The sequence below is a fragment of the Elgaria multicarinata genome, chromosome 8 (assembly GCF_023053635.1).
Source record: "Elgaria multicarinata webbii isolate HBS135686 ecotype San Diego chromosome 8, rElgMul1.1.pri, whole genome shotgun sequence".
In the NCBI taxonomy this organism is placed as follows: Eukaryota; Metazoa; Chordata; class Lepidosauria; order Squamata; family Anguidae; genus Elgaria; species Elgaria multicarinata.
Genome location: NC_086178.1, coordinates 47,526,930 through 47,551,046, shown reverse-complemented (window position 1 = coordinate 47,551,046; position 24,117 = coordinate 47,526,930). Strand labels below are relative to the sequence as shown.

The window sequence follows — 24,117 nt, the reverse complement described above, 5'->3', positions numbered from 1 at the left end:
TGGGTGCCCTACACAGATGGCCATATGCACGGAAGTCAGAATTGTATAATCTTTCCCCACTTTTTTTTTTAACTGACAGGGAAGACACACACACTTTAGGCTGTTGTAAATATGCACATCTGCACAGAGCACCCACATCCTGTGGTGCATTATGGGCCTGGTAGAAAGCAACATGCCCATCCACTTCTCCCAGAATTGGTTCGTCAGCAGTCAGTTCAGACAAACGCATGCACAGGGCTTTAGCTCTGCTGCAGCAAGATTCTGTGAACCCTCTGCTCCAATTAGTTTACTGATCTGACTTTCAAAGATCAAGTACCCCATTTCCTTAAAGAATATTCTAGCTTCAGTTGTTCAATTTGATGCGTACCAAAAATACAATCAATATACACACTTCATCTTTAACACAGTGTGTAGTGAGAGTTTACTTGTTTTAATGTCTGCATATGGACTAGAGGGGACTGGATCAACTGAATGGACACATCTAAGATTGGGGCAGCCCCCTGCCAAAGTGGTCATGCCCCGTAAAAATGACTTTCCATTAGAAAGGTGGGCCATATAATGGAATGATCCACCCAATTACCCCAAGAGAACTTCATTAAACCATACTGAGAAAAATCCTTACAACAATACACTTCAGGATGGGCGAATGAGTGATGTTTGAGCTCACTGAAACTCCAAACATCAGCTCGCTGTTCGACTCACCTTGATTTGCGCTCGCAACAGCTATCGAATGTGAAAGTTGCACAAACATTCCTGATTTTGCGCACATTTCCCCCATAGACTAAAGAGTGGGTGGTTTTACAAATTGGTGCATTTCAGGGATTTGTGCCAAATTGAATGGGGAAATTTGCACAATTTGAATGTATTTTCCTGCTCACGTTTGGGGTTGCAAATAGGGCATGCTCATATGTTTTGCAAGCAGAAACACAATTCTCTTACACCCCTAGATATATACAGTATATATACTCTTAGGCAGGATCTACACTACTGCTTTTTAATGGTTTATAACAGTATTGACAACTGTTGGGGCCCATTAAACACTCTATATACCGTTTTCAAACAACTTTCAAAGTGTTACATCCTGCTTGGTGCAGAACTGGCCCTAGTTAACACCTACTCCAACACACTGGTGTTTCCTTAATGAGGTTCCATTCATAATCTGCAACCTGTACTCTATGAGATGAAACCCTGACAGAGATTTTGCCTGCCCTGAGTCAGTTAAAAAAAATTGACAAAAAAGTATTTATTGCCTGTTATGCGCCATCATTTTCTGGAACCAGCATGATTATTAATGGTTCTAGTCTAGATGATTATGGGAACTGCTTTTTGGACTAGTTACCTTTCTCACAGCTCTTGCCAGTATAGCCCACTTTGCAGGTGCAGATATGAGATCTGTTACTGGGCAGACAGTAGCCTTTGTTCCCACAGGGGTTGGAGAAACAGGGATCACTCGCTGGGGAAGAAGTGCACAATGAACAGTTCAGAACCGTAGCTGTTAAAGGCGATGCAGGCCTCATGGGCATTTGTCAGAGTGGAATCAAACTCCTCCATTAAAATGTTTATTTAGTTATTTACTGCACTGACCTTTCCCAAAGGCTAATGAGAACATCTGGATTTATTAAATGCCTTCCGAGTACAATTTAGCTCACCTATTTCACAATGGTAGCCAAAGAAGCCCTCTGGGCAGACACACAGGTAGGAACCACTGTAATTTTCACAATCTCCTCCATTCCGACAAGGGTTTGATTCACAGGCATCCACTTCTGGAGGGCATAAATACACTCACTCAGATATCTGTAGGAGGTGTCACATGGAATTAAGAGGATGACTCTGCATCTGGTGGAGAATCCCTTGCAAAGATGCCTGCCGTAGTGCAGTGCATAGCTCCAAGTGAAAACCCTCCCTGGGGCCATCCACACAGTATATTTCTCTCCCCAGTAAACATGAAATCAGTGGATGAAATCCCAAGACGGATCATGGCACACTTCCTGCAGCCTATCCTGCTTGGAGCATCTAAGCCATTTGCTTCCAGGTAGCATTTGCTAAGCCATTTGGTTCCCCTCAACTTTACAGTGCAAAATTTAGGAGCAGGGTGGAGAAAAGAAAGCATCTCTGCCCACTGCTAACGAGTCATGCACTCATGAACAAGCATCTGAGACCACTCTTCCCTCCTCTTATTCCGGTGGGAGGGGGAATGTATGCAGGGAAGCACAAATTTATATGCTGATGCACATCTTTGGGACGCAGAACTCATCCAATGCGTTAGGCAAAGTTCCGCAAGGCTTTTCTGCCATGCACATTTCAGACTAAGAAGGACTCAGACACTGCAGAGATGTGCATCGGTGGCCAGATTTTTAAGAACATGAGTCAAGAAAAATAAGCCGACAAGCATGCTAACGGATTGGTTCCTGTGACCATCAATGAGCTTAACCTTCTATAGCTGCATAGCCATCTGCAGGTGCTATGGGGCAGGGAGGACAAGGCATCTAGTTATGTTGAATTTATGGGCTATTTACAGAGAATCTTCCTTCTACCCAGGAAAGTCTAATGGCTGAGATGATTAGTATAATGGCCCAGGTTACTCTGCAATTCCAAATCTGACAACTAAAATAATTTAAAATGAAGTTGTTTTGAAGACACATAGATTAATTTTGTCTAGAAAAACATTCAGAGGTATTTTTTGAACACAGATCCAGAAGTTACATGGTAGAGGAAATAAGTGTGGGGATCCACTGTACGGGAAGGGAGAGTGACTGGAAATGAAAATGAGCTCAGAAAAATATAACCTGATTAAGCAATAGACTATCTGTATGGGAATCTGATGATCTGAAATGAATGACCTCATGGCAAAGCCTGTCTTACAGGACCTCATCTGAAAGTAATAAGAGGACATTAAAGCTGACTCAAACCATATCTGTTCACTACAGATGATCAGCTTCCACAGTGAGATTATGAGATGGCTGCTGTATGTCATCATGCCATCCAAAACCCCTCTAGACAGAAAGTATCAAGTCTGTAGATCTTCAAATAGCATTTTCTAGGGATTAGAGCAGTGGTACGTCCCATTCTACAACTGCTGTGTCCACATGGGCTGTGAGGTTTATATACACTATGGTAGCTGAATCGGTTATAGAAAATAAATCCTGACTTCCAAGGTAAGAGAGAATAACCTTTTTATAAGGCAGTGCCTTTGAACTGTAAGCAACATGAAATCTTGGCAAAAAGAAAGTGGGATCATTATTAGCAATGACATAGATTAAATAAATTAAGGATGCTTGGGAGAATCCAGTGATTTCTAATTGATAGTAGAAAGAAGTAATGGAAGTCTGAAAAAGGGTCTTTGTCAATTCGCTATTTACCCATTTCACATTGGGTTCCAATGAAGCCCTCGGGGCAATGACAGATAAAGGATCCTGGTCTATCTTTGCAAGTCCCACCGTTCTTGCATGGATCAGACCGACATTCATCCATCTCTGCAAAAGGAAAATAAAAATGTACAGTGAATTAAAATAAAAATACACAAGGGGACTATTGAAGGAAGTATCAGGTTAGCATCAGGTTATGCTTTTCATAAAAGCAGGACAGATTTCCCCCCCCCCTTTTATTAAAACCTATTGTGGCAAAACAGCTTCGTTGCTGCAAAGTAGTACAAAAAAAAGGGGGGGGGGTGACACCATTCACTCTTGATGGCTCTGTTGTTTGAGAACTGTAACAATAATTGAGAACTAGATAGTGCAAGTCTTGTCTGAAAGCAGTACTTATTCCGCAGCATGGGTTAATGTATTGTCTGAACACAGTGCTTTTTCTGCAGGATGGGTTAACAAGTTGTCTGAAAGCAGCACATTTTCAGCATGGTGGCTTATTAACCAGTGTGGTTCATTTCTCTCAAACAAGCTACCTTGAGAGCCCATGGCTTGTTGTTGGACTGTTCAGGGTAGAAAACAAGCGATACTGCATGGTTTACAAGCAACCCTGAGGAAAACAGGCTGCATTCAGACAACACAATAAACCATCTGTGGAAAAGCGCTGCGTTCAGACAACACAATAACCCATCCTGTGAAAAAACACTGCATTCAGCCAACACGATAACCCACAGTTCAACAACAACCTACACTGGTTGGGTTAGTGTGTTGTGTGAACCCAGCATTTGCAAACAACCAAGGAACTGCAGGGAGGTACGAAGTTAAGTATTTCTATAGCAATTAGTTCACTAAAAATGCTTTAAGGGTTAGTGTCAACTATACTGGGCTAGATAGACCAAAGCAGCTTCCTACCTCATTTACAGCTAGATCCTATACCGTCTTACCCAGCAGCAGGAGCATACAGGATTGGTCAAAAGGGCCCTAGCACCATGTCCTTTTTGTTGCTGGGAATAAGCCTTAGGAAGGTAAGAGTCCTGCATAAGCAGCCTGGAAGGTGGGATTGGAAAAGGAGTAGAGTCAACCCACACCTCTTAGCACTAAGGAATGTGGTATAGCCCTGTTTAAGTGCAAATGTGCAGTGACAAATAACTGTAGCAATGGGGTTCCCAAGGATTTGTAGAGGGCAAATGCCACCTATCTTGGCTAGAGGATGCTGATGCTTGAGATTGTGTGAGTTGCAACAGCCTGGTTTGTACATAAGAGCAACCCACTGGCTTAAAAAACAAGGAGTTGTTGGGGATGCATGAATGCACTGCCTGCAGTACGCATGTTTCTTGCTCTTTACAGCACAATCTACAATTGGCTCCTTTGTAGGTTGTGCAGTATGATACGTAAACCTGGACTGCTGGGTTGTTTAGAGGCTCAACAGCCTAGCAGTTAACCCATGTTTTGATGTTGGATTAACTGCTGGGTTGTTTAGCCCCTAAACAACCCAGCGCTCTGGATTCACATGTCACTCTACACAACCTATGAAGGAGCTGATCTTGGGGTTGTGTGCTAAAGTGGTAGAGGCAGGTATGTGCCTGACAACCCAACAGATTTTAAAATAATGGGTTGTCGTTATGTACAAATAGCCCTACACAATCAGCTAAATGGCTGAGCAGGTGTCTCCCACAGCCCAGCCTCTGCCACCAGGTCCGGACCAGGGTATTTTGCCACCCTGAGTAGTTACATCACACTGTCCGAGAGGTGTGCCCCAGAATCACACTGCAATCTGAGGGAATACCCCTCAAATGGCACACAGCTTCAGTGGCACCCTGAGAGATTGCTTGGATTGCTTCTGCAGTCAGGCTGGCCCTGTGCACCGCATCATCCCTGCTTGCATAAATATAGCCAAGATGAATCTACTGAACACCTATGAGGCTGTGACCCTGATAAAACTTCCAAGGCAGTCACAACAATAACCTGGAGGGAATGATGCAGTGGCTAGCAATTAGTTCTCATTTGGGGGACCCAAGTCCACGTCCAACCTTGAAATCTGTGAGGTTTTATAGAAAGTCTCGAGGCTCACAATGTAGCTTGACTGCTAAAAGCTAAAGTGATCTGTTTATGAACAATGCCTGAATGGGAGAAAACCTGGGAAATAGCCTAATTCATAAGGCTCTTGCAAGTAAAGATGAGAATTTGGAAGTGCTTTGGAAGTTAAAAGGTACCAGATAACTTATTAAATAACCACCACCTTATAAAACAACTTTCCTTTTGTTCAGTTAACAGATCAACTACTTTGTACAACACCCTCCTCTTGTCGTTAACAACGGCATTACTTCAAGCCTATATCACTCAATTCTTTAATAAGCCATCAGAAGTGTTCCCTGCCGTTCTTTCCATTCCTCTCAGAAGGCTGGGTTTTCTATGTCGCTTGTGTTTTTTGTCTTTACTTCTGTTATCTAATAACATAATTTTTATGTCTGAAAATATAAATATAATGGGAAGTTATGCGGTCTTCCCCTGTTACTCAGTTCAGCAAGTTTAAAGAAAACACTCTCATGAAAGAGATCACTGATCATCCAAAGCTTGCTTTTGCCAAATTTCCCTCCCAGTTATAAAGGCCTTCTACAGAGAAACAAGTTAATACTATTAAGGAATGCAACTGAAATATCATTACATAATAAAGATCCCCCCCCCCCCCCGGTTTTCATCCCTCTACCAGATTTTAAACTGTGGTTACTAGAGGAATGGAGCATCCCACAATGTATCCCAGGAAGTTTACTGGAGTACTTCAACTGCATCATTATTTTTCCTGCAGTCACCCAATGTAATTTTCTTTTAAAATAAATAAATTATTATTATTATTATTATTATTATTTATTTATATAGCACCATCAATGTACATGGTGCTGTACAGAGTAAAACAGTAAATAGCAAGACCCTGCCGCATAGGCTTACAATCTAATAAAATCATAGTAAAACAATAAGGAGGGGAAGAGAATGCAAACAGGTACAGGGTAGGGTAAGCAGGCACAGGGTAGGGAAAAACTAACAGTAGAAAGTAACAATAAATAATTTGGAGATCAATTTCCCCACCTTTTAAAAAATATATCTTGGAGATTGATATTAAATGAGCTGTCCAGTAGAACTGCTTTGGATTTATAATGTTGACCCTTCTTGTTAACTCAACTTTCAACTCACCCTTCTGAATTCTATACTAGTCAAACACATGCTAAATATGAACTGAACTTATTACTATCTTCTAAAGCAGAATCTGTGTTAATCTGTGCATGGCTGAAAAGCCTAGTAAGCTTTTAATATGCCAGTAGAAACAACAACAAAATCAAAGTATTATTTCCCTAAGGATGATCACAACAATTCACATACAATGTTCAAAGATATCAATATGCAATTCCAATATACAATTTTCAACAAAAGTGGGTTGTGAGAGCATTCATTGTAGCAAAAGACTTATACTTCAAAACTGGAAGTCCAAGTCCACATCATCAGTTCTTCAATGGACAGAGAACCTTACTTCTATATTTGAACATGCAGCTTACTATAGGCAGCAGTCTCCAGTTACATATTTGGTCATCATACACTGATATGTATGCTTGAATAGTAATGAGAACATATATAATTTCAATGTGTTCCAACATAGTCCCAACCCCCACAACCCATCCCCACAATTTTATTTATATTACATAAACAGAGAAAATCTAATAAAAATATTAACAACAATAATACAGTCAACTCTTTCAGTGACAGCAACAGTCAGGTTCAGAGTGTTTGAAGCAGCCAAGATAAGTTCAAGCAGCATATAGAACGTATACCCCATTGACATCCAATTCATCAAAATTGTGAAGAATTCTGCTAAGCCTCAGATAGTTTCCTGATGTTCTAGATTAGGATGGTCCACCAGCATAACCAAACTCTTTATTTACTAAACTGGGCCACCAGAACATTCAATTGCAGCTGCCTCAGGAACCAGCAACACCCCCCCCCGCCTTCCTCCCCCGCTCTCTCTTTCACACACACACACAAAATAAACAGAAGCTAAATTCAAATCAGGCAAAAATACTATTGCCTGATTTAGGAGGTGTTCTTCAGCCTGTGCTGGATGGGACTTTAAAAAGAGTCAAGTCATTCCTCTCCAAAAAGGCTGGCACCTTGGGAGGTGGTACTAGACCAGCCCTATTTTTGTACATCCAAGTGACATTGGTGGCATGATGTGCTTTTCACTACCTGAAAGAGAGCTTGGCATAGGTATCCTGTTTGGATTGCTGCCATACATTGTACATGGGCTGCCTTTGTAGGTTGCTCAGAAACTGCAAAATACAGATGCATGAGGGATTGGTGCTGATTGGGCAAATGGAACATATATCACAGTGTTTCCATGCACAATTTAACATGCTGGTTTTAATTGTTAAGCCTTGGGACCAAGGTCCTTCAAGGACCACATTTTCCTCACATGAACTTGCTTAGATATTAAGTTCATCTGCAACCTTCAGAAGCAAGGTGGGTAGTAGCTCAAGACAGGGCCTTTACAACTGTGACTTTCCCACTATGACTTTCCAACAGCCCAGTGGGAGTCTCTACCAATCGTAGAGTTGGAAGGGGCCGATAAGGCCAGTGAGTCCAACCCCATGCTCGTTATAACAGTCAGGAATTTTTTTTCTGATGTCCAGCCAGAATCTGGCTTCCTGTAACTTGAGCCCATTATTCCATGTCCTCCATTCTGGGATGATTAAGAAGAGATCCTGGCCCTCCTCTATGTGACAACCTTTCAAGTATTTGAAGAATGCTATCATGTCTACCCTCAGCTTTCTCTTCTAAGGGCTAAACATGCCCTGTTCTTTCAGTTTCTCTATATAAGGCTTTGTTTCCAGACTTCTGATAATCCTCATTGCCCTCCTCTAAACCCCCTCCACCTTGTCTGCATCCTTCTTGAAGTGTGGTACCCAGAATGGGATGCAATACTCAAGATATCCTCAGTTTCGGAATTTTGACTGAACTTCCTTGAGATGTAGAGTTCTTTTTTCAGTCACATCACTCCAAAAAGCATTATGTAGCATTAATGGTGCTGAATTAATAACACATTGTCATAGTCATGCAACTTTCTGGCAAATGCATTGGCATATTCTCTTACCCAACTCACAGTGGTGTCCTGTATATCCAGCTTTGCACAAGCAGAGGAAAGAGGCAATGCGATCTTTACAGAAGCCCCCGTTCAGACATGGCTGAGACCTGCACTCATCAATTTCTACAAGAGAGGGTGGAGAGACAGCCATTATCTATCTGCAATGTAAAGCCTGAAGTCTAGGAAAGCCCTGGAAAAGAGCTACATCACCCCCTCCCAATCTCACGTACAAAGATGTGTGGATATCAACAGCTTGCACATAAGATCTGGTGCATTTTTTAAACAGCCACTCCCAGCCCATCATGGGAAATGTGGACATCTGCAGAAAGAGATCCCACTGTATGGACAAAATGGAAAAATACAATCCCACCCTCGACACCAATTTCAGGACCAGAGCACAAGTCACATGGGGCCAAGCTATAACTGAGAGGTAGAGCACCTGCTTTGCATGCAGAAGGTCCCAAAGTCAATGTCTAGCAACCCAAGGCAAGGCTGGAAAAGACTCCTGCCTCAGATGTTGTAGCACCGCTGACAGTCAGAATAGATAATAGGAAACTAGAGGGGCTAACAGTGATTTAAACTGGAAATTATTATATGGCGGGAAAAGTAAAACTCTCCCTCCCTTAGCATCCCTGCTCTGATCAAATTTGGGGCATGTCTACACCACAAGGGTGTAGGGGGAGGATTGCAGACTTACTGGCTTCCGCAACCCTCCCTGGGTGTCCAGACAGCCGTGCGACATCCCAGAAGGATGTTGCAGCCGCCATATTTTTTAAAATGAGAGAGAGGAGCGCACGTGCGCTCCAGCGAAAAGGTAAGAACAAACAAACAAACCTTGCTTCCGCTTCCCCCCGATGGGCACAGAGCACCTGAAGAGCTCTGTGCTCGGCTCCTCATGTTTACTCACGAGGAGGAAGAACAAAGCCAGGAAGGCCACCCACACCTGATCCCAAGACTTATCATGACCAGTGGAAGGAAGTGACAAACATGAATGAACGGGGGTGCGGGGGAGAGGGGGAGCTGAAGGAAGTTAGCAGCTGCAAGAGGAGTTTTTCGGGTGGGTGTAATTACTTAGGTAGTGCATAAAAAAATAGTGTTCCCTAGGAAGGCAAGTGCCAAAGTGGAGGATGAAACTGACAAGGGCATTGACAAGAGGGGTATATCGGTATGATAGGCTAAATAGGGGACAGGCAGTCTTGCACTCCTGTGCACTTGCACAAGACCCCAATAGCGAATGTATTACCACATTCATAAGGGCTCAGAAAATTATATGCATTTGGCGATCTGATGTGTGTGTGTGTGTCCTTTGTGAGGCAGCAATCTCAATGGACCAATTGCAGAAAAGGTGCTGACGTAGGGAATGAGGAAACAAGGACTTCTGTGGTAAAGGTGCCTGAAATACGTGTCAGGAGCAGTTGGGAGGACTGAGGGAGAAACAAGCCATGGCAACCCACATAGTGCGTGATTGTATATCAGGAGTAACAAGCAAATCACCACCCCGCTGTGCCTTATCCTCAGGGTGGCTCAGCATGACGTGTGAACTTGTCCAATGTCTTGCAGCTATATCAGCATTGCCTGGTTTACACCTCCTGTTCTTTCACCAAGGCTTATCCGCACAATTATTTTCTTGAGTTTGAAAAGGATAATACACAATCCAGACCATTAGCATCTTCAGATCTAAACTACCTACAACGTTCTCCCCTTTTTAGCAACATTATGACTGGCCTGTCCAGTAGGATTCTGCTGGTATCAGAGAAAAGTGGGTACTAAATGGGGGACGTTCCAGAGGTAAGACAAGTTCTAGACAACTAAGAAGTCTCCCCATTTCCCTATGTCCATTTAGGGGCTGGGTACTGGTGGGGCCACAGATTTCCCAGAGAGGAAAGAATGTTATATATGTATATACATACACACACACAATACTCATAGGGCCAGTTGACACGACACAGCAATGATGAGCACGAGAGAATAGACATGCTGCCTCCCACGCTAAACAAACCAGTGGTTAACCCGTGGTTTGTTATAGGGTTAACCACTGAATTGTTTAGCCCCTAAACAACCCAGCGCTCTGGATTCAGGTGGCAAGCTAAGCAACCTACGTGGATTGCTGATCAAAAGTGGTAGTAGAAGGTGTGCAAGAGGCAGCATATCCATTCTCTACTGCTCAACCTGGATAGTCCAAGTGTGGCTTATCCCATGAGCTGTTATGCTGTGTGAACCAGGTCACAGAGAGGTCAATCAGGTAGAAGCAGAGGACATCAGCTTCCAAAATACCTGCTAATTTGGGGTGGCTCCATCAGGTAAAATAGGTGGCTACCTACTGGAAACCAGTTTATGCTATTTCTCTCATCCACCCATTTATCAGCAAAGTGGGGCATACTTCCAAGATACACAAGAATTTTAGAACAACTCAAGATGATCACAGAAAGCAAAAGAAGGGTTGGTTCCATTTAGTCGTCCCTCCAAGAAAAATAAGCAGGATTTGGGCATTATGGAGTACTATGGTTCTGCTGAAGTCTTGAAGTTGAAAAGGATCGGTGGGCTGTTCCTCTCTCCCTTCCTCTGACACACCCACACCCACACAGCATGAATCAACTTACCATTACACTCAGGAGGGTCACTCCAGGTGCCTTGTGCTCTGCACACAGTGGGGTTGTTCTGGGGACTCAGGATATACCCAAAATCACACTGATATTCTGCCAGAGTGCCTATCTTAGTGGAGTTAAATGCCACATGAGCATGCTTCACGTCATTGGGGATGCCACAGTCTACCTCTAGAAGGAAAATGAGAGAGAGCAATCAATTCATTATATTATCTATGAGCTGCACACTGAACAACACTGATATAACTAAAGGGTTTGCACTGATGAGCTGATGGGGGTAGGTGGTGCAAGTAATTTGCTGAGTTATAGTAGAAAAATCCCCCTGTTGCAGCCTGCCTTAATCAGAGGAGCAAAACCTATAGTCCCATCCTTACAATTAGTCACCAGGGCAAGCTCTCCATGGCTGGCTCCAAAAAGCAGCACAACTACCCATGCATGCTTGTTTTTAGGAACATTGTTCTTTGCTCTTGGCTGAAGTTTGTGGCACTCCAAATGATCAACACAGAGACAGGCCCTTTCCTGGGTTAACCCTAAGGGTTAACCCAGGAAAATGGAGGGATCATCCCTGCCTGCTCCTGGGATTCCCTGTGTGGCATTTGGATGCACAGGAACGATCCCAGGATATAGGGCTGGTGTAGACATGCCCACAGTCTCCATTCCATTGCTCTCTGAGGGATGAGCAAATTCTTTGCAAGGGGCAGGGCTGCATGTTCCAGCCAAGCTCTAAGCACAGGCTCTGGCACAAGTTCCCAAATCACTGGGACACTGAAATTTTCAGATATACCATTCTAGCACACCCTAAAGTAGTCTAAACCATTACTTGACTAGTTTCATTTCATGAAAATGTGGGCATTGCCCTCTATAGTAGGACAGATGACATCTCATGTGACACTATTCATGATAAGGAGAACGCTGTGAGTTATTCGGTGTATTTTACCTGATTGGCAGTGCCTTCCTGTGTAACCCGCTGGGCATTTGCAGACATAACTGTTGCCAACATCCTCACAAGTCGCTCCATTTTCACACAGATGCAGGAGACAAGGAGAAGGAGCTGTGAAAACAAATCACACACCACAGAAAATCATTCCATTTAGTGTTTCAAACAGAGCTTATAAAGGCACCTTAAAAATTATAAGAATGCAAGAACTGAACATAAATGATTTCTAACTCTAGTAATGCAATCCCACTAAGTAATGCAATCCCACACTAAGAGCAGCTATGCTCAGAGCATGCAGCTGGGGTTGAATCTAGAACACTGACCAGTACCCAGGACCCTGCCTTCACGGTGCTGGGTTGGCACCACATTCCTTCAGAACGCCACAGTTTCGCTCTTGCAGAGTGGCATCGAATAATCCCCATGCCAGGTCATCTGGGCACTAGTGCCCCCCCTTCCTGGATTCTGCCTGGAACACCCACCAAATTGACCATGGAACGAAGTCAGACAGCGGAAGAGCCAGGATAACCTTACTCTCAATGAAAAAGTCAGGATAAGTCCCCGACTTCTTTAAAACGCAGCTTTGCAGAAAAGCCCGCGGTGGCTGCAAATCTGCGGCTGCATCATCTAACTGGTGTAGTGCTGATTTGGAACCACCACTGGGCTTTGAACAAACAGTCCCCAGGAAAAATCCAGCTCATGAGTACATGATTTCTATCATGACTTCTATTGGTGTTATTTATTTGTTTTTACCTCTGCAATGGAAAGTAACCAAATCTTTAACATCATATATTAAATTTTGCTCAAGTTGACAAAGTAAAATGATGCATCTAGTATTTAGTGGGTCTAAGTTGATATTTCTAAAAAAGAAACTTCAATTAATTCCTATAGTTTTCAATTAATTAATTAAAAGATACTGTCCTGCAACAACATGTCCCATGCATTGTTGCAGGACAGTAGCTTTTCCTGGAAGAAAATGAACTGCAGCCTACAACCAATCATACATTTATCAAATTATTATAAGGACACTAAGCCATTATATAAGGCAGCCTTCCCCAATCTGGGTCCTTCCATTTGTGCTGGACCACAACTCCCATATAGCTGGCTGGGTGATTATGGGAGTTGTCATCTAACACATCTGGAGGGACTCAGGTTGGGAAAGGCTTATATAGGCCATGTTAAAACATAATAGGGCATGGATACAACAACACAGTGCTCAAGTAGCAACTTATTCTACAGCTATACAGACACACGCCCTGTGTATATGAAGATTCTTGAGGTTAGGATGAGGTAATTTGTTATCAGATTCCTTTCTCTAAAAGACAATAAAAGCTCTTTTAAAACTTTCTGAAGAACAGCTGGCAACCCCCTTAAGTACTCCTCCTCCTCCTCCTCCAACACCTACTACTTAAAGACTGAAGAGAGATAGGAAAGATCCTTGATGACTTGCCAGTACCCAATGGGCTGGAGGCCACACCTTTTGGTTCATTGATGCTACTCCAGTAAAAGGAGCACCGGACAAAGGCCCCTCGGATTCCATACCTGTCTCACAGTGCCGTCCAGTATATCCCGGGAGGCAGTCACATTTGTACTTGCCGATATAGTGGAAGCAGGTACCCTCATTCTGACAAGGCCCTGAGGCACAGGGATCAGGTTTACCTACAAGAACAGAAGATGCAGGTTATATGGTGAACCGTCCCAGGACACTCTCCATTTTTTGGCTCAGCTACAATTACTGTAATACATATGGTGAGGGTACCTATCTCACAGTGCTTTCCTGTGAAGCGGTATGGACAAGTGCAGTGATATTCACCATCCGATTCCTTACATGTCCCTCCATTACGGCAGGGCCCAGAGCTGCACAGCTTTGGCCTTGCTGTGAAGAGAAAAACATCAATTATTTGTTACTGGCCCTTTTAAAAGAAACCTTTCTTGCTGCAGAGAGGGGAAGGAGGGAGAAAAGGAGGAATTCTAGCCCAGTCTTCCCCAACCTGGTGCCAATGACCATGCTCGCTGGGAATTATGGGTTCACAGTCCAGCACGTTTGAAGGGCACCAGGCTGGGAAGGTTGGATTAGCCATTGATCACATTAAACAGGCCCTTTACTGACCACTTTAAAGAAAGGGAATGGCTAGAAATTCATGACAGAGAAAAGCAAGTACCGCTTCTTCACACAACACATAATTAATTTATTGAAATTGCAGCCACACAATTTGGAGAGTAACACATTGAAATTGCCAGTGGGATCTATCCTGATGTGTAGGCTGTGAGGCGTTCTGCATTACCTCAAGTCTTGCACATCACCCATTGTTTAGTCATACTTCTATGCTAAGCCAGCAGGGCTGTTCACATGACATGATAGCCCACAATAGATGAGGCTGTGGCATGTGGCATCTGTCAGGTATGCTTTAGGGTGGATTCCTGCACTGAGCAGGGGGTTGGACTCGATGGCCTTATAGGCCCCTTCCAACTCTACTATTCTATGATTCTATGTACAGGGTGCATGTGGCTGCCATTTTGAATATGCAACCCCCACTTCTCTATGGTCTATTTTAGGGTTATGCGAGGGCCATTTAACAACACGACAACACCTGAGCAGGAGTTGCATTATCAAACTGTTGCTCATAGGCACTGCAACTCATTGTGAGTTAAATAACCCACAATGAGCTGCAACATGTCATCCAAACCCAGTTATTGTATAATGGTCCTTCATGCTCCAAATCAGATTCTGTGTCCCAGCCACAGAGATAAATGCCATGACTGTCAGCACATGTTCAAATCGCAGCTTCTGGCACTGCTGGTTCACAGCTGCCATGCACAACTAGAAGTATGGAGAGTACTTGGACAGAAAGGGTAGTGCTTTCTCCCATAACATACTTGTGGGGAGTCCAGGAAGCCAGCCCTAAAGGCTACAGAGCCTGGCTTGGACCATGCTAGCTTTCATGAGCAGCCAGAATCAACATGGCTTAAAATATTCTCCACACCTACAGTGTAAGACTCAACAACTGCAGCTCTAGGCCCCAAAATTAGAATCACGTGGACAAGCCCAAATTTGTTGGCACCAGAGAGCAATACACCTTCCTATGTAAATTTCTTTAGAGGGACATAAAAGCTTTTGCTCTCAAATGGAGTTTGTGGCACTCTGAATTGTTAACATGGATATAATCCTTTCTCCACTCTTCTCTGAGGGAATTCTTTCCAAAGCGATGGGCTGAAAATTTAGCCTGCCTTACATAGGCAAGTTGATATAAATTCCCAAATCACCTGGAAGCTGAAATTTTCAGAGATTGCTTTCCAGAACATCCTGAAGTAATCTAGGGTGTCGCTCCAAATGTGAACATTACTGGACAAAGTCACAAAGTTACGAGACCATAAAGAGAACAACTACAAAATGACACTCACAGTAGTCCGATAATTCCCTTTCTTTGCAACTCAGCTCTCCCTAAAGATTTTTTCAAATTAGGTGCTAAGACACAGAAAGCTCCAAGAATTTATATTCTCCAATGGCAAATGTTATCGGATATTTTTACCTGAAAACACCAAGGATGAAGTTATGGTTGTTCTGAAGGAGGTGCACTGTTTTACTTGGGAGTCTTTTGCCAATCTCATACTATACAGTAAGAAACAGGCCTTGGCTCAGCCATGGGGCATCTCTTGCTACTAGTGGGAGTGGGGGGGTGGTGGCATCTCCCATTTATACCATCAAAGAAGCATTAGCCACATAGCTTCTGCTCTACCACCACGGGCTGGTGAGTACCTTTTTCACAGTGCCTGCCGATGAAGCCTCGAGTACATTCACAGGTGTAGGAGTCCTCTTGAGCTTCACATGATCCACCGTTCAGGCAAGGCTCCGAGTCACAAGGAGAGGGTGGTGGCTCCGCTGCAAAAGCAGACATGGCCTCACATGGGCTGATGCTAAATGAAAACCCCACCTGCCCCACGGAAAGGAGCTCAATTAAATGACATGGGTAAAAGGACACATATTTTTGAATTAAGAAGCCCAGAGGTCCTCTAACCCAGCCTTCCCCAACCTGGTTTTCTCCAGATGTTTTAGACTACAACTCCCAGCATTCCTGACCACTGGTTATGCTGGATTGGGCTTATGGGAATACACCAGGTTGGGGAAAGCTGCTTTAGCCTAAAATACCTTGTTTCTTAAGATATAATGTATGGGCATCTCATTGCATCTGCTACAGACTGAGAGCTAATATACTGCATGGGACCAATTACTATCCCATACAGGATATGTTTTCAGCCAAATACGTTTAAGCTACACAACTTCCTTAATAGTAGCATTCTTGCAGCACTTTCTAGCATACAAAGGGTCAAAGTAGACACAGGCCTAATCTACGCCAAGTAGGATATTGGACTATGAAAGTGGTATGAAAATAGTATATAAAAGGCAGGAGCCACACCAAGCAGGATATAGTGATATGAAAGTGGCATGTGGTATGTGTCAATGGGCCCATACTGCTATAAAGCAGTAGTGTGGCTCCTGCCTTTTATATACCGCTTTCATAGTGCAATATCCTGCTTGATGTAGATTAGGCTACAATGTTAAATATGCTGCAGGTTTTTTAAAAGCAAGTAGCATCAGCAGGGTATGTACTTGTGTATATGTGAATGAGAGACAGAGAGAGAATTGTTGGGATTGCAACAAGTGTGGATGGGGATTTTTAATCTTTTTCTCCCCTGCATCATCTAATTCCCACTGGTCAGAATGGGATCTGGATTGGCTTCTCTATGCAATACTGACACTTTTCCACCACCACGATTTGCACACACCGATGCTTCTGGACTCCCTGTCTTACTTACTGTGGTTAGTGCCATAATCCGTATGACACACGCAAAGGTAACTGCCACCGTACTCCATACAATAACCTCCATCTGGGCACTGGGTGTTCATATTGCAAGGTGTAGTAGTCACTTCTGTGGAGGGGTAAAAGAAACACAGACACGTGCAGTACAGATGAGCTTTTTTAGAGAACAGCAGTGTTACTAGTTAGATAGTCAGAATGTTCTCTAGTTGACTTTCTACCCACCCCCCTTCAGGTACCACCATCAAATGAGGCGGGTAGGTACAAGAGAGAGGACCTTTTCAATGGTGGCACCCTGTCTGTGGAATGCCTTCTCCAGAGAGGCTTGCTAGCACCTACATTATGGTGTTTTCAGGGCCAGGTAAAAACCTTTTACTTCTCCTAAGCATTTTAAAAACTATTTTTACTGCTTTTCGATCACTGCACTTTTATTTTTCTGCTAGTTTTACTTTGATTGTATGTGTTGTAGTGCTTTTACACTTGCTGCTGATTTTATCTGGATTTTATTACAAACTCTTTTTGTTTGTATTTTATACAAACATATTGTTTATACAAAATACAACTTATTGTTTGCGTTTTATGTTTTAATGTATTATAGTCTACTCTGAGAACATGTTATTTGGGAGTAGAAATGTATGACAGATATGAGACAGGCAGGCAGGCAGGCAGAGAGAGTAAGAGATAGAAAGAAGGAAGGAAGGAAGGAAGGAAGGAAGGAAGGAAGGATGGATGGATAGATAGATAGATAGATAGATGTACAGGACAATGCAATTGTGGTACGGGCTGCATGCTCTAAATCTTTGTTAGAACAGACCTTCAACCCTTATGTCATGCATGAAGATGAACATCCTTGGCTGACCTCAGTAACTGTTGACATTAAGATTAATGCCACACCAACTGCAAATTTTATTTCAAAGTTCCACTCCAAGAAACATAATCAAAGCATTTTGGGCAGCAAGTCAACATAGTGCCTTTTTTTCTTGGCACCACCAAAAATTATTTGTGGTGCTGGCAGGCAAGACACCCTTGTTTTATATTCATCACTGGTGGAACATCTGGGAGCCAGTTGTGTAGAAACAGGAATGACTTTATATCTCCCCATCTTCCTTGGCTTGTATTCACAAAATGAAAATGTCAGCAGTCATTTCGGTTTTCAGATTTCAGCTGGGGGTGGCAGTAGAGATGAGATCAACACAAACACAGGGAAGTTCACCAAAGGTTTGTGTGTGTGTTTGGTGGGGTGGGGAGGGAACAGGAATAGATGTTTGTGAGCTTCAGTTCAAGTTCTAAAAACAAATTCCTGGGTGAATCTTGTGCAAAGAAGCACCTTGTTCTACACCTGTACATCCACCTTCCTGAACCACTATTTGGAACCAGGCTGTAGTTGGTGGATTTGGGGGTAATGGTAAAAAACCAAAACAGATCCAGCAAGCCTGATATCAAACATAAGCTTTCATGGGCTAGATCCTACGTCGTCAGGTACATAAAAGGAGTTAAGTGAGCATAATGAAAGGTTTGAATAGATGAGAAGAACTTTACTCCTACCAAATTCACAGAGAAGGCCAAAATATCCTGGTGGGCACTGGCACATAGTGACATTTCCATCCAGACACTTTCCCCCATTCCGACACTCGCAGTCCTCTGAGAGCTCTGCGAAAAGGCAAAGAGAACGGGGGCAGAGTGGGAGGGGGGGAGAGTAATTAGGCTCATCTGTGCCAGCAAAAGCTCAGCTGTTAAGGCAGCCACGACCCCCACCAGGAACCAGTGCAGTGTTGTTCAGGCTGCTGTAAGGAGGGATCTGGATTAGGTTTGGCTACAAGCGTTGTGGTGACAGAACCTTTACTCCCTTTCTCATGACCTCACATATTTACCTTAATTAACACCCAAGAGATTGCAAAGTACTAACCAGCTGCTGCTCCCCACTGGAGTCATCACGTTCTACCTATCAAAGGCTCCCTTGTGGCCATCTCTGTGCTCTGCTCAGCAACTCTAATGAGCCTCGCAGCTTCTTTTAAAAGACGTCCCTCACACCCAGCCCGTCCCCCCTCTCCTTCTCGGGAATGACATGAGCCAGTGTTTCCTAGCATGGGTTAACTGCCTCCCCAAAATGGAGGAATGCAAAAAGCTTGAAGGGGTTGAACAGGGTGAGGAAAAGAAGATGTAGTGAAGTGACGGAGAAAATTGTAGCTCCCCCAATACTGTAGAAGAATTCTACCACAGGAGACGCTCCATTGCAATAAGCACCACATGGCAGACTGGATATATCAGAGTGAAACAACATGATATGTTAAATGCATAGTGTGCAGCTGACCCTCTCTTTGTTTTTTACTCATAAGTAAGTGTGTGAGACTTCAAGCCACTGTGGAAGGGGAGGGGATTTTGGAAAAGAAGCAGGTGGGGTGGGGGGAGGTTTAAACCTCCCCATCCAAGCATGTGGTGGTTCTGATTCGGATCGAGCCTTTATTTGCATGTTCTCTTGCAAATAAAAAACAACGATAGTGTCAGCTGCATGCTATGTATTTAACATAATGTGTAACATGATTCTCTGTGTGGCAAGTGCTGTCATGGAAATTGCTCTCCGCATAGGCCAAGGAAGGACTCTTACAGGGCCAGACTCCATCAAAAGGAGAGCTTATTACACACATAACATGGAAACATTGAGACCCCTTGACCTGGTTTTATAGTACACCTACACTTGGGGTATGATTTACCCAACCATTTTGACTTGGTGAGAACCACAAAACTGTAATCTTTTGGATAGGGTTGCCATATTCTGAATCCATAAAACCGGGACAATTTGTGTGTGTGGGGTGTGTTTTTTTTTTTAGGATTTTTATATAAAGGTCTAGGGAAAGCCCAATTTTTGCAAAGCTCAATTTTTAAATTAAAACATCAACAGCTGTAAAATCAGACATCTTAAATTCACTGCAACTTACTTCCAAGTAACAGATTTGAGGCTTGCAACCCAAATCCAACGAGGTGGATTTTTGAAGGGCGATTTTTGGGGGAGTGATTTTCCTTTCCTTTCTCCCCTCTCTCCTTTCCTCTCCTTTACCCCCTCGTCCCCCACTCGCTCTCTCCCTCTTGTCCCCCACAAAACTCTCTTTCTTCCCCCACAAATAACCCAGCAGCTCCGCCCCACGCTTACCCTAAAGGTCTGACCGCAACCAGCCAAGCTCACCAAACTCCTTTGCATTGCATGGGACTCAGGCAGCCTGAGGAGAGCACGTGCGCCCTTCCTCGCCATTTTCCCTCTTCTACGCATCTGCAGGCGCAATAAGGTGAGTCACGGTGAGTGACTCAGATGAGCCTGTGGAGCAGCAGTGATGCTCTTTTTCTCTGCTGCTGCCGCTCCACTGAGCAGGCTCAAGACACCATTTTGGAGGTTGGAATTTCTCTGGCCAGCTGGACCAGGAATCTGGGATTCTTGCCCAGCCGGTCGGGACATTTCAGAATCTCCTGGAAACCGGGACATTCCAGGTTTTCCGGGACATATGGCAACCCTACTTTTGGAGCATCAATTGATTCTGGCAAGAATCTGTCGCAGGTCTCTGGGTACTTTTCAGATCATAGGTCTCTTTGCCCTAGAACACTGTGAAGGTGTAGTTCAAATAGAGATGTTGCAAGAGTCCGCCCAGGGGATGGAGTCCAACAGACACCCCATGACCGGCCTCCTGGACCCCACTCGTTCACAGACCCGCTTGTTGAGCACCCCGTGGCTTGGTGAGAGCCCAGCAGCTGCCCATCCTCATAGCACACTGCCATTGTTGTGCAACAATGGTGGCTCGAGGGTTTCCAGGAAGGTTATGTTGCGTAAAGGGGCCATTTATGTAGCATTACAGGCATGAATGGAGCAGCCACATTTGTAATGTTAAATAAATGGCCCCTTTATGGCCACCATTTACGCAATGTGACCTTCGCGGAAACCCCTGAGGCACCATTGTTGTGAAATGGCGGTGTGCTAGGAGGATGCGGCCTCGCTGGACGATCGTCGGGCCAAGTGGAAGCTCTTGCAGTGCGCAAGCAGGGATGGGCAGCAGCGGCAGCTTGCCAAGCACCCAAAAAAGCCAGGTCCAGGTGAGTCCACCCATCCCTAAATTCAAACCAGAAGGTCTTGCCACACACACAGAGAATTCACAATTCTGGCTACCTTGCCTCTCTTCATCACAACTAACTTTGGGAAGGCATTACGATTTTAGGATTGACCCATGGCTAGATGAGGGGGTTGGAGGGCAACAATCTCCTAATTTTATGATCATGAGATTGTCACCCTTGTCTAAACGTGGTGTGCAACATTGTGGCTGCCATTTTGTTTTTTAAAGGAGAAGGAGCGCACGAGCGCTCGAATGAAAATCGTAAGTGTTGTTTTTTAAAAAACAACCTCCCCCTCCCCCCACCCCTGATGGGCACAGAGCTCCTGAGGAGCTCTGTGCTCCATGCCCAGCTCTCGGCTCCTCATGGTTACTTGCGAGGAGCCAAGACAACCGGTGACGCCTGGCCACATGTTCTGCGGTCTTGGGATCATCCCGAGACCACAGAAAAAGCAGGGAAAAGGGGTAGGGCAATATCGTGAGCCAAGAGAGGGATCATCCCTCCCTGCTCCTGGGATGCCCTGTGCGTCATCTGGATGCACATGGATGATCCCAGGGCGATCACCGGGATATCACCTGGTCTAGCCATGGCCAATGTTTCCTGTCAGAGTTTTGGTGTTTGTTTTTCAAAACACCAAAGCAGTTGTGGGAGCCTGAGTCTGAATCAGACATTTGCATAGAGGAAGGGACACATCTCTCTTTTCGTGAAAGCCATTTTTCTTCACAAAATCACCTCCTCTGACCTATAAGTACTTGTAGCTCTTATCTCACAGAGTTATAACCAGTTTGAAATGTGTGATATTGGTAAGAAAAAGGTTTCATGGGGAGAGAATTAATAATCCCCCCACCTCATGTGAACATTTTGTATCCAGACTGCAGCTTGCCAGAATTGTTTTAGATACAAATGCAATCAAAGCTGTTTGGTACAAGGCTCTTAATTGGCTGTTCATCCGTTGTATCTGTTTTCAGTTTCGTCACAGAATTGAGATCCAAGCACTAAATGAGGCGTGTTTCCTTTCCTTCTTTTCCACTACATACCCTCTAGGTGACACTGTGGCACAGCAGAATACTCCAAACACACGAGAGGATATTGTGCTTCCTTTCGCTTCCACAATTAAATGCCACATTTCCCCTGCTTTAAAATGTTAACTGAAAGTGACACTTAGACACAGAAGCGAAACTGGAGTGTCACAATGTAATCTCAAGAACCTGTAAGCAACCATGAGTAGGAATGACAAGTGCATGATAAATGATTCGAGTTAAAAAGCCCCACCCCCACCCCAACTCCAGGAAAACATACACATGATTGAGCAAAAGGTGTAGTTTGTTTGGCCCTTCCACTCAGATACTTACTGTCTCTGCAATCTGTGCCCATGTATCCCTCAGCACACTCACACACATAACCTTGGCTGGTTTCAAGGCAAGTACCCTCATTCTGGCATGGATTGGAGATGCATGCACTGGGCATTCTGGGCCCACCTACAAAATATTAGTCAAAGGTTCATGACAGAAGGAAAGAGCCAAGTTTCCTAAGCACAAAGACAGAAGACTGACTGTGCTGGATAAACAGTTTTCAAATACATGCAAAGTTAGCCTGAACAAGGATGGGGTCCAATTTTCCTCCATGACTATTGAGGACATGGTACCAGGTGCAAACTGCACCCCAAAGGACTTTGGATATCGAGGGGGGGGGAACTTATCCGATTGCTCAAGTGGGAAGAAGTATATAACCTTCAGATACAATGTACAGTGTTCAATAATTAGTTGGCAGAATTTATCCTCAGACAGGGCCAATGGAGAACAGCTGCCTCTCCCTACCATGGCCAACTGACAAAGAGCTGGATACTAATCCGCTTCAGTAAAGGAGAAGAAGATCACTTGGATGTCACTCAAAACCAGTTATTGGATGAAGTGACAAATGAAATCATTGCTGGCCATCCCAGGCCTAAGTGGGAAGAATCTGTGAGACCTCCATACTTCAACACACAGACCAGGGGCTTGGCAACCTGGTGCCCTCCAAATATTCTGGACTACAACTCCCATCATCCCTGACCACAGGCCACACAGGGGGCTTGTGGAAGTTGTAGTCCAAATCATCCAGAATAGTGTAAAGTTTGTCCTGCTCACCATATTGACAGTTGTTGCCATAGTAGCCTGGAGAGCATGTGCAGATGTAGCGCCCTGGGCGGATATAGTTGCACGTCTGCCGGTTCCTGCAGTTCCTGCCCTCACAGGCTGAAGGATCTAGAGCGGAGAAGAGGAGGGAGCCTCAGTACAGCCCAACGCAGCTGAATAATTAAACACAACAAGTATAGGGCTGGGCCTAAGCAGAAAGTCTGAAAGGAGCATCAGATTATTATTATTATTATTATTATTATTATTATTATTATTATTATTATTATTATTATTATTATTATTTTATTTATATAGCACCATCAATGTTCATGGTGCTGTACAGAACAAAATAAAACAGAATACAGAGCAGCGAGAGAGAGAGAGAAAGAGAGAGACAGTCTGGCTATGTGGGGAGGAAGGTGCCACCAGACAGTTATGAAATCAGGGCACCTGTTTCACAGCGCTGTCCTGTGAATGGCACCACACACACACAAGTGAAATTGTCCACCAGGTCTATACATCGCCCACCGTTCAGGCATGGGTTGGAGTCACATTCATTTATTTCTGTGAAAGAAACAACAAAAAGATCAAATCTGGAAACTGGCTACAGGCCTAGCCATGGGCTACTACATATTACATCTAAGAGTTGTCATTCATGAGCACGGAGCTATGTGGTTAAATAAAAGGAAGTATATCTTCACATAGCACATAGATAAACTAAGGAATTCACTACAGCAAGATGTAGTGATGGCCACCAACGTGGACAACTTTAAAGGAGGATTAGACATTTATCTATTTATGGAGGATAAGGCCATCAATTGCTATTAATTCTGATGGCTACATGCTACCTCCAATATCAGAGGCAGTACGCCTTTCACTTCCAGTTGCTGGGGACCATGAGCAGGGGTGGGGCAAGATGCAATTGCCCTCAGGTCCTGCTTGTGCGCTTCTTATAGGAACATAGTTGGCCACTGTGGGAACAGAATGCTGGACTAGATAGGCCTTTGGTTTGATACATGTGCCCTGGAGCAGCTTGATGGCTGACATGAACACCTGGGCTCCGTGCT

At 44.1% G+C, this 24,117-nt stretch overlaps 1 protein-coding gene across 1 annotated transcript in view; it reads right to left on the bottom strand.

Moving 5' to 3' along the window:
- The window catches only part of SNED1 (sushi, nidogen and EGF like domains 1), an 81,700-nt gene that overhangs the window by 16,700 nt on the left and 40,883 nt on the right, over nucleotides 1–24,117 (bottom strand). The window contains exons 9-22 of the mRNA XM_063133226.1: nucleotides 23,501–23,614; nucleotides 23,063–23,179; nucleotides 22,289–22,414; nucleotides 18,390–18,494; nucleotides 16,843–16,956; nucleotides 15,785–15,907; nucleotides 13,787–13,903; nucleotides 13,570–13,686; nucleotides 12,031–12,144; nucleotides 11,091–11,264; nucleotides 8,500–8,613; nucleotides 3,360–3,473; nucleotides 1,650–1,763; nucleotides 1,340–1,453 (exon numbers count right to left, since the gene is read on the bottom strand). Of these exons, the coding sequence (XP_062989296.1) occupies nucleotides 1,340–1,453; nucleotides 1,650–1,763; nucleotides 3,360–3,473; nucleotides 8,500–8,613; nucleotides 11,091–11,264; nucleotides 12,031–12,144; nucleotides 13,570–13,686; nucleotides 13,787–13,903; nucleotides 15,785–15,907; nucleotides 16,843–16,956; nucleotides 18,390–18,494; nucleotides 22,289–22,414; nucleotides 23,063–23,179; nucleotides 23,501–23,614 (1,677 nt within the window). The remainder of the gene's footprint in view (nucleotides 1–1,339; nucleotides 1,454–1,649; nucleotides 1,764–3,359; nucleotides 3,474–8,499; nucleotides 8,614–11,090; nucleotides 11,265–12,030; nucleotides 12,145–13,569; nucleotides 13,687–13,786; nucleotides 13,904–15,784; nucleotides 15,908–16,842; nucleotides 16,957–18,389; nucleotides 18,495–22,288; nucleotides 22,415–23,062; nucleotides 23,180–23,500; nucleotides 23,615–24,117) is intronic.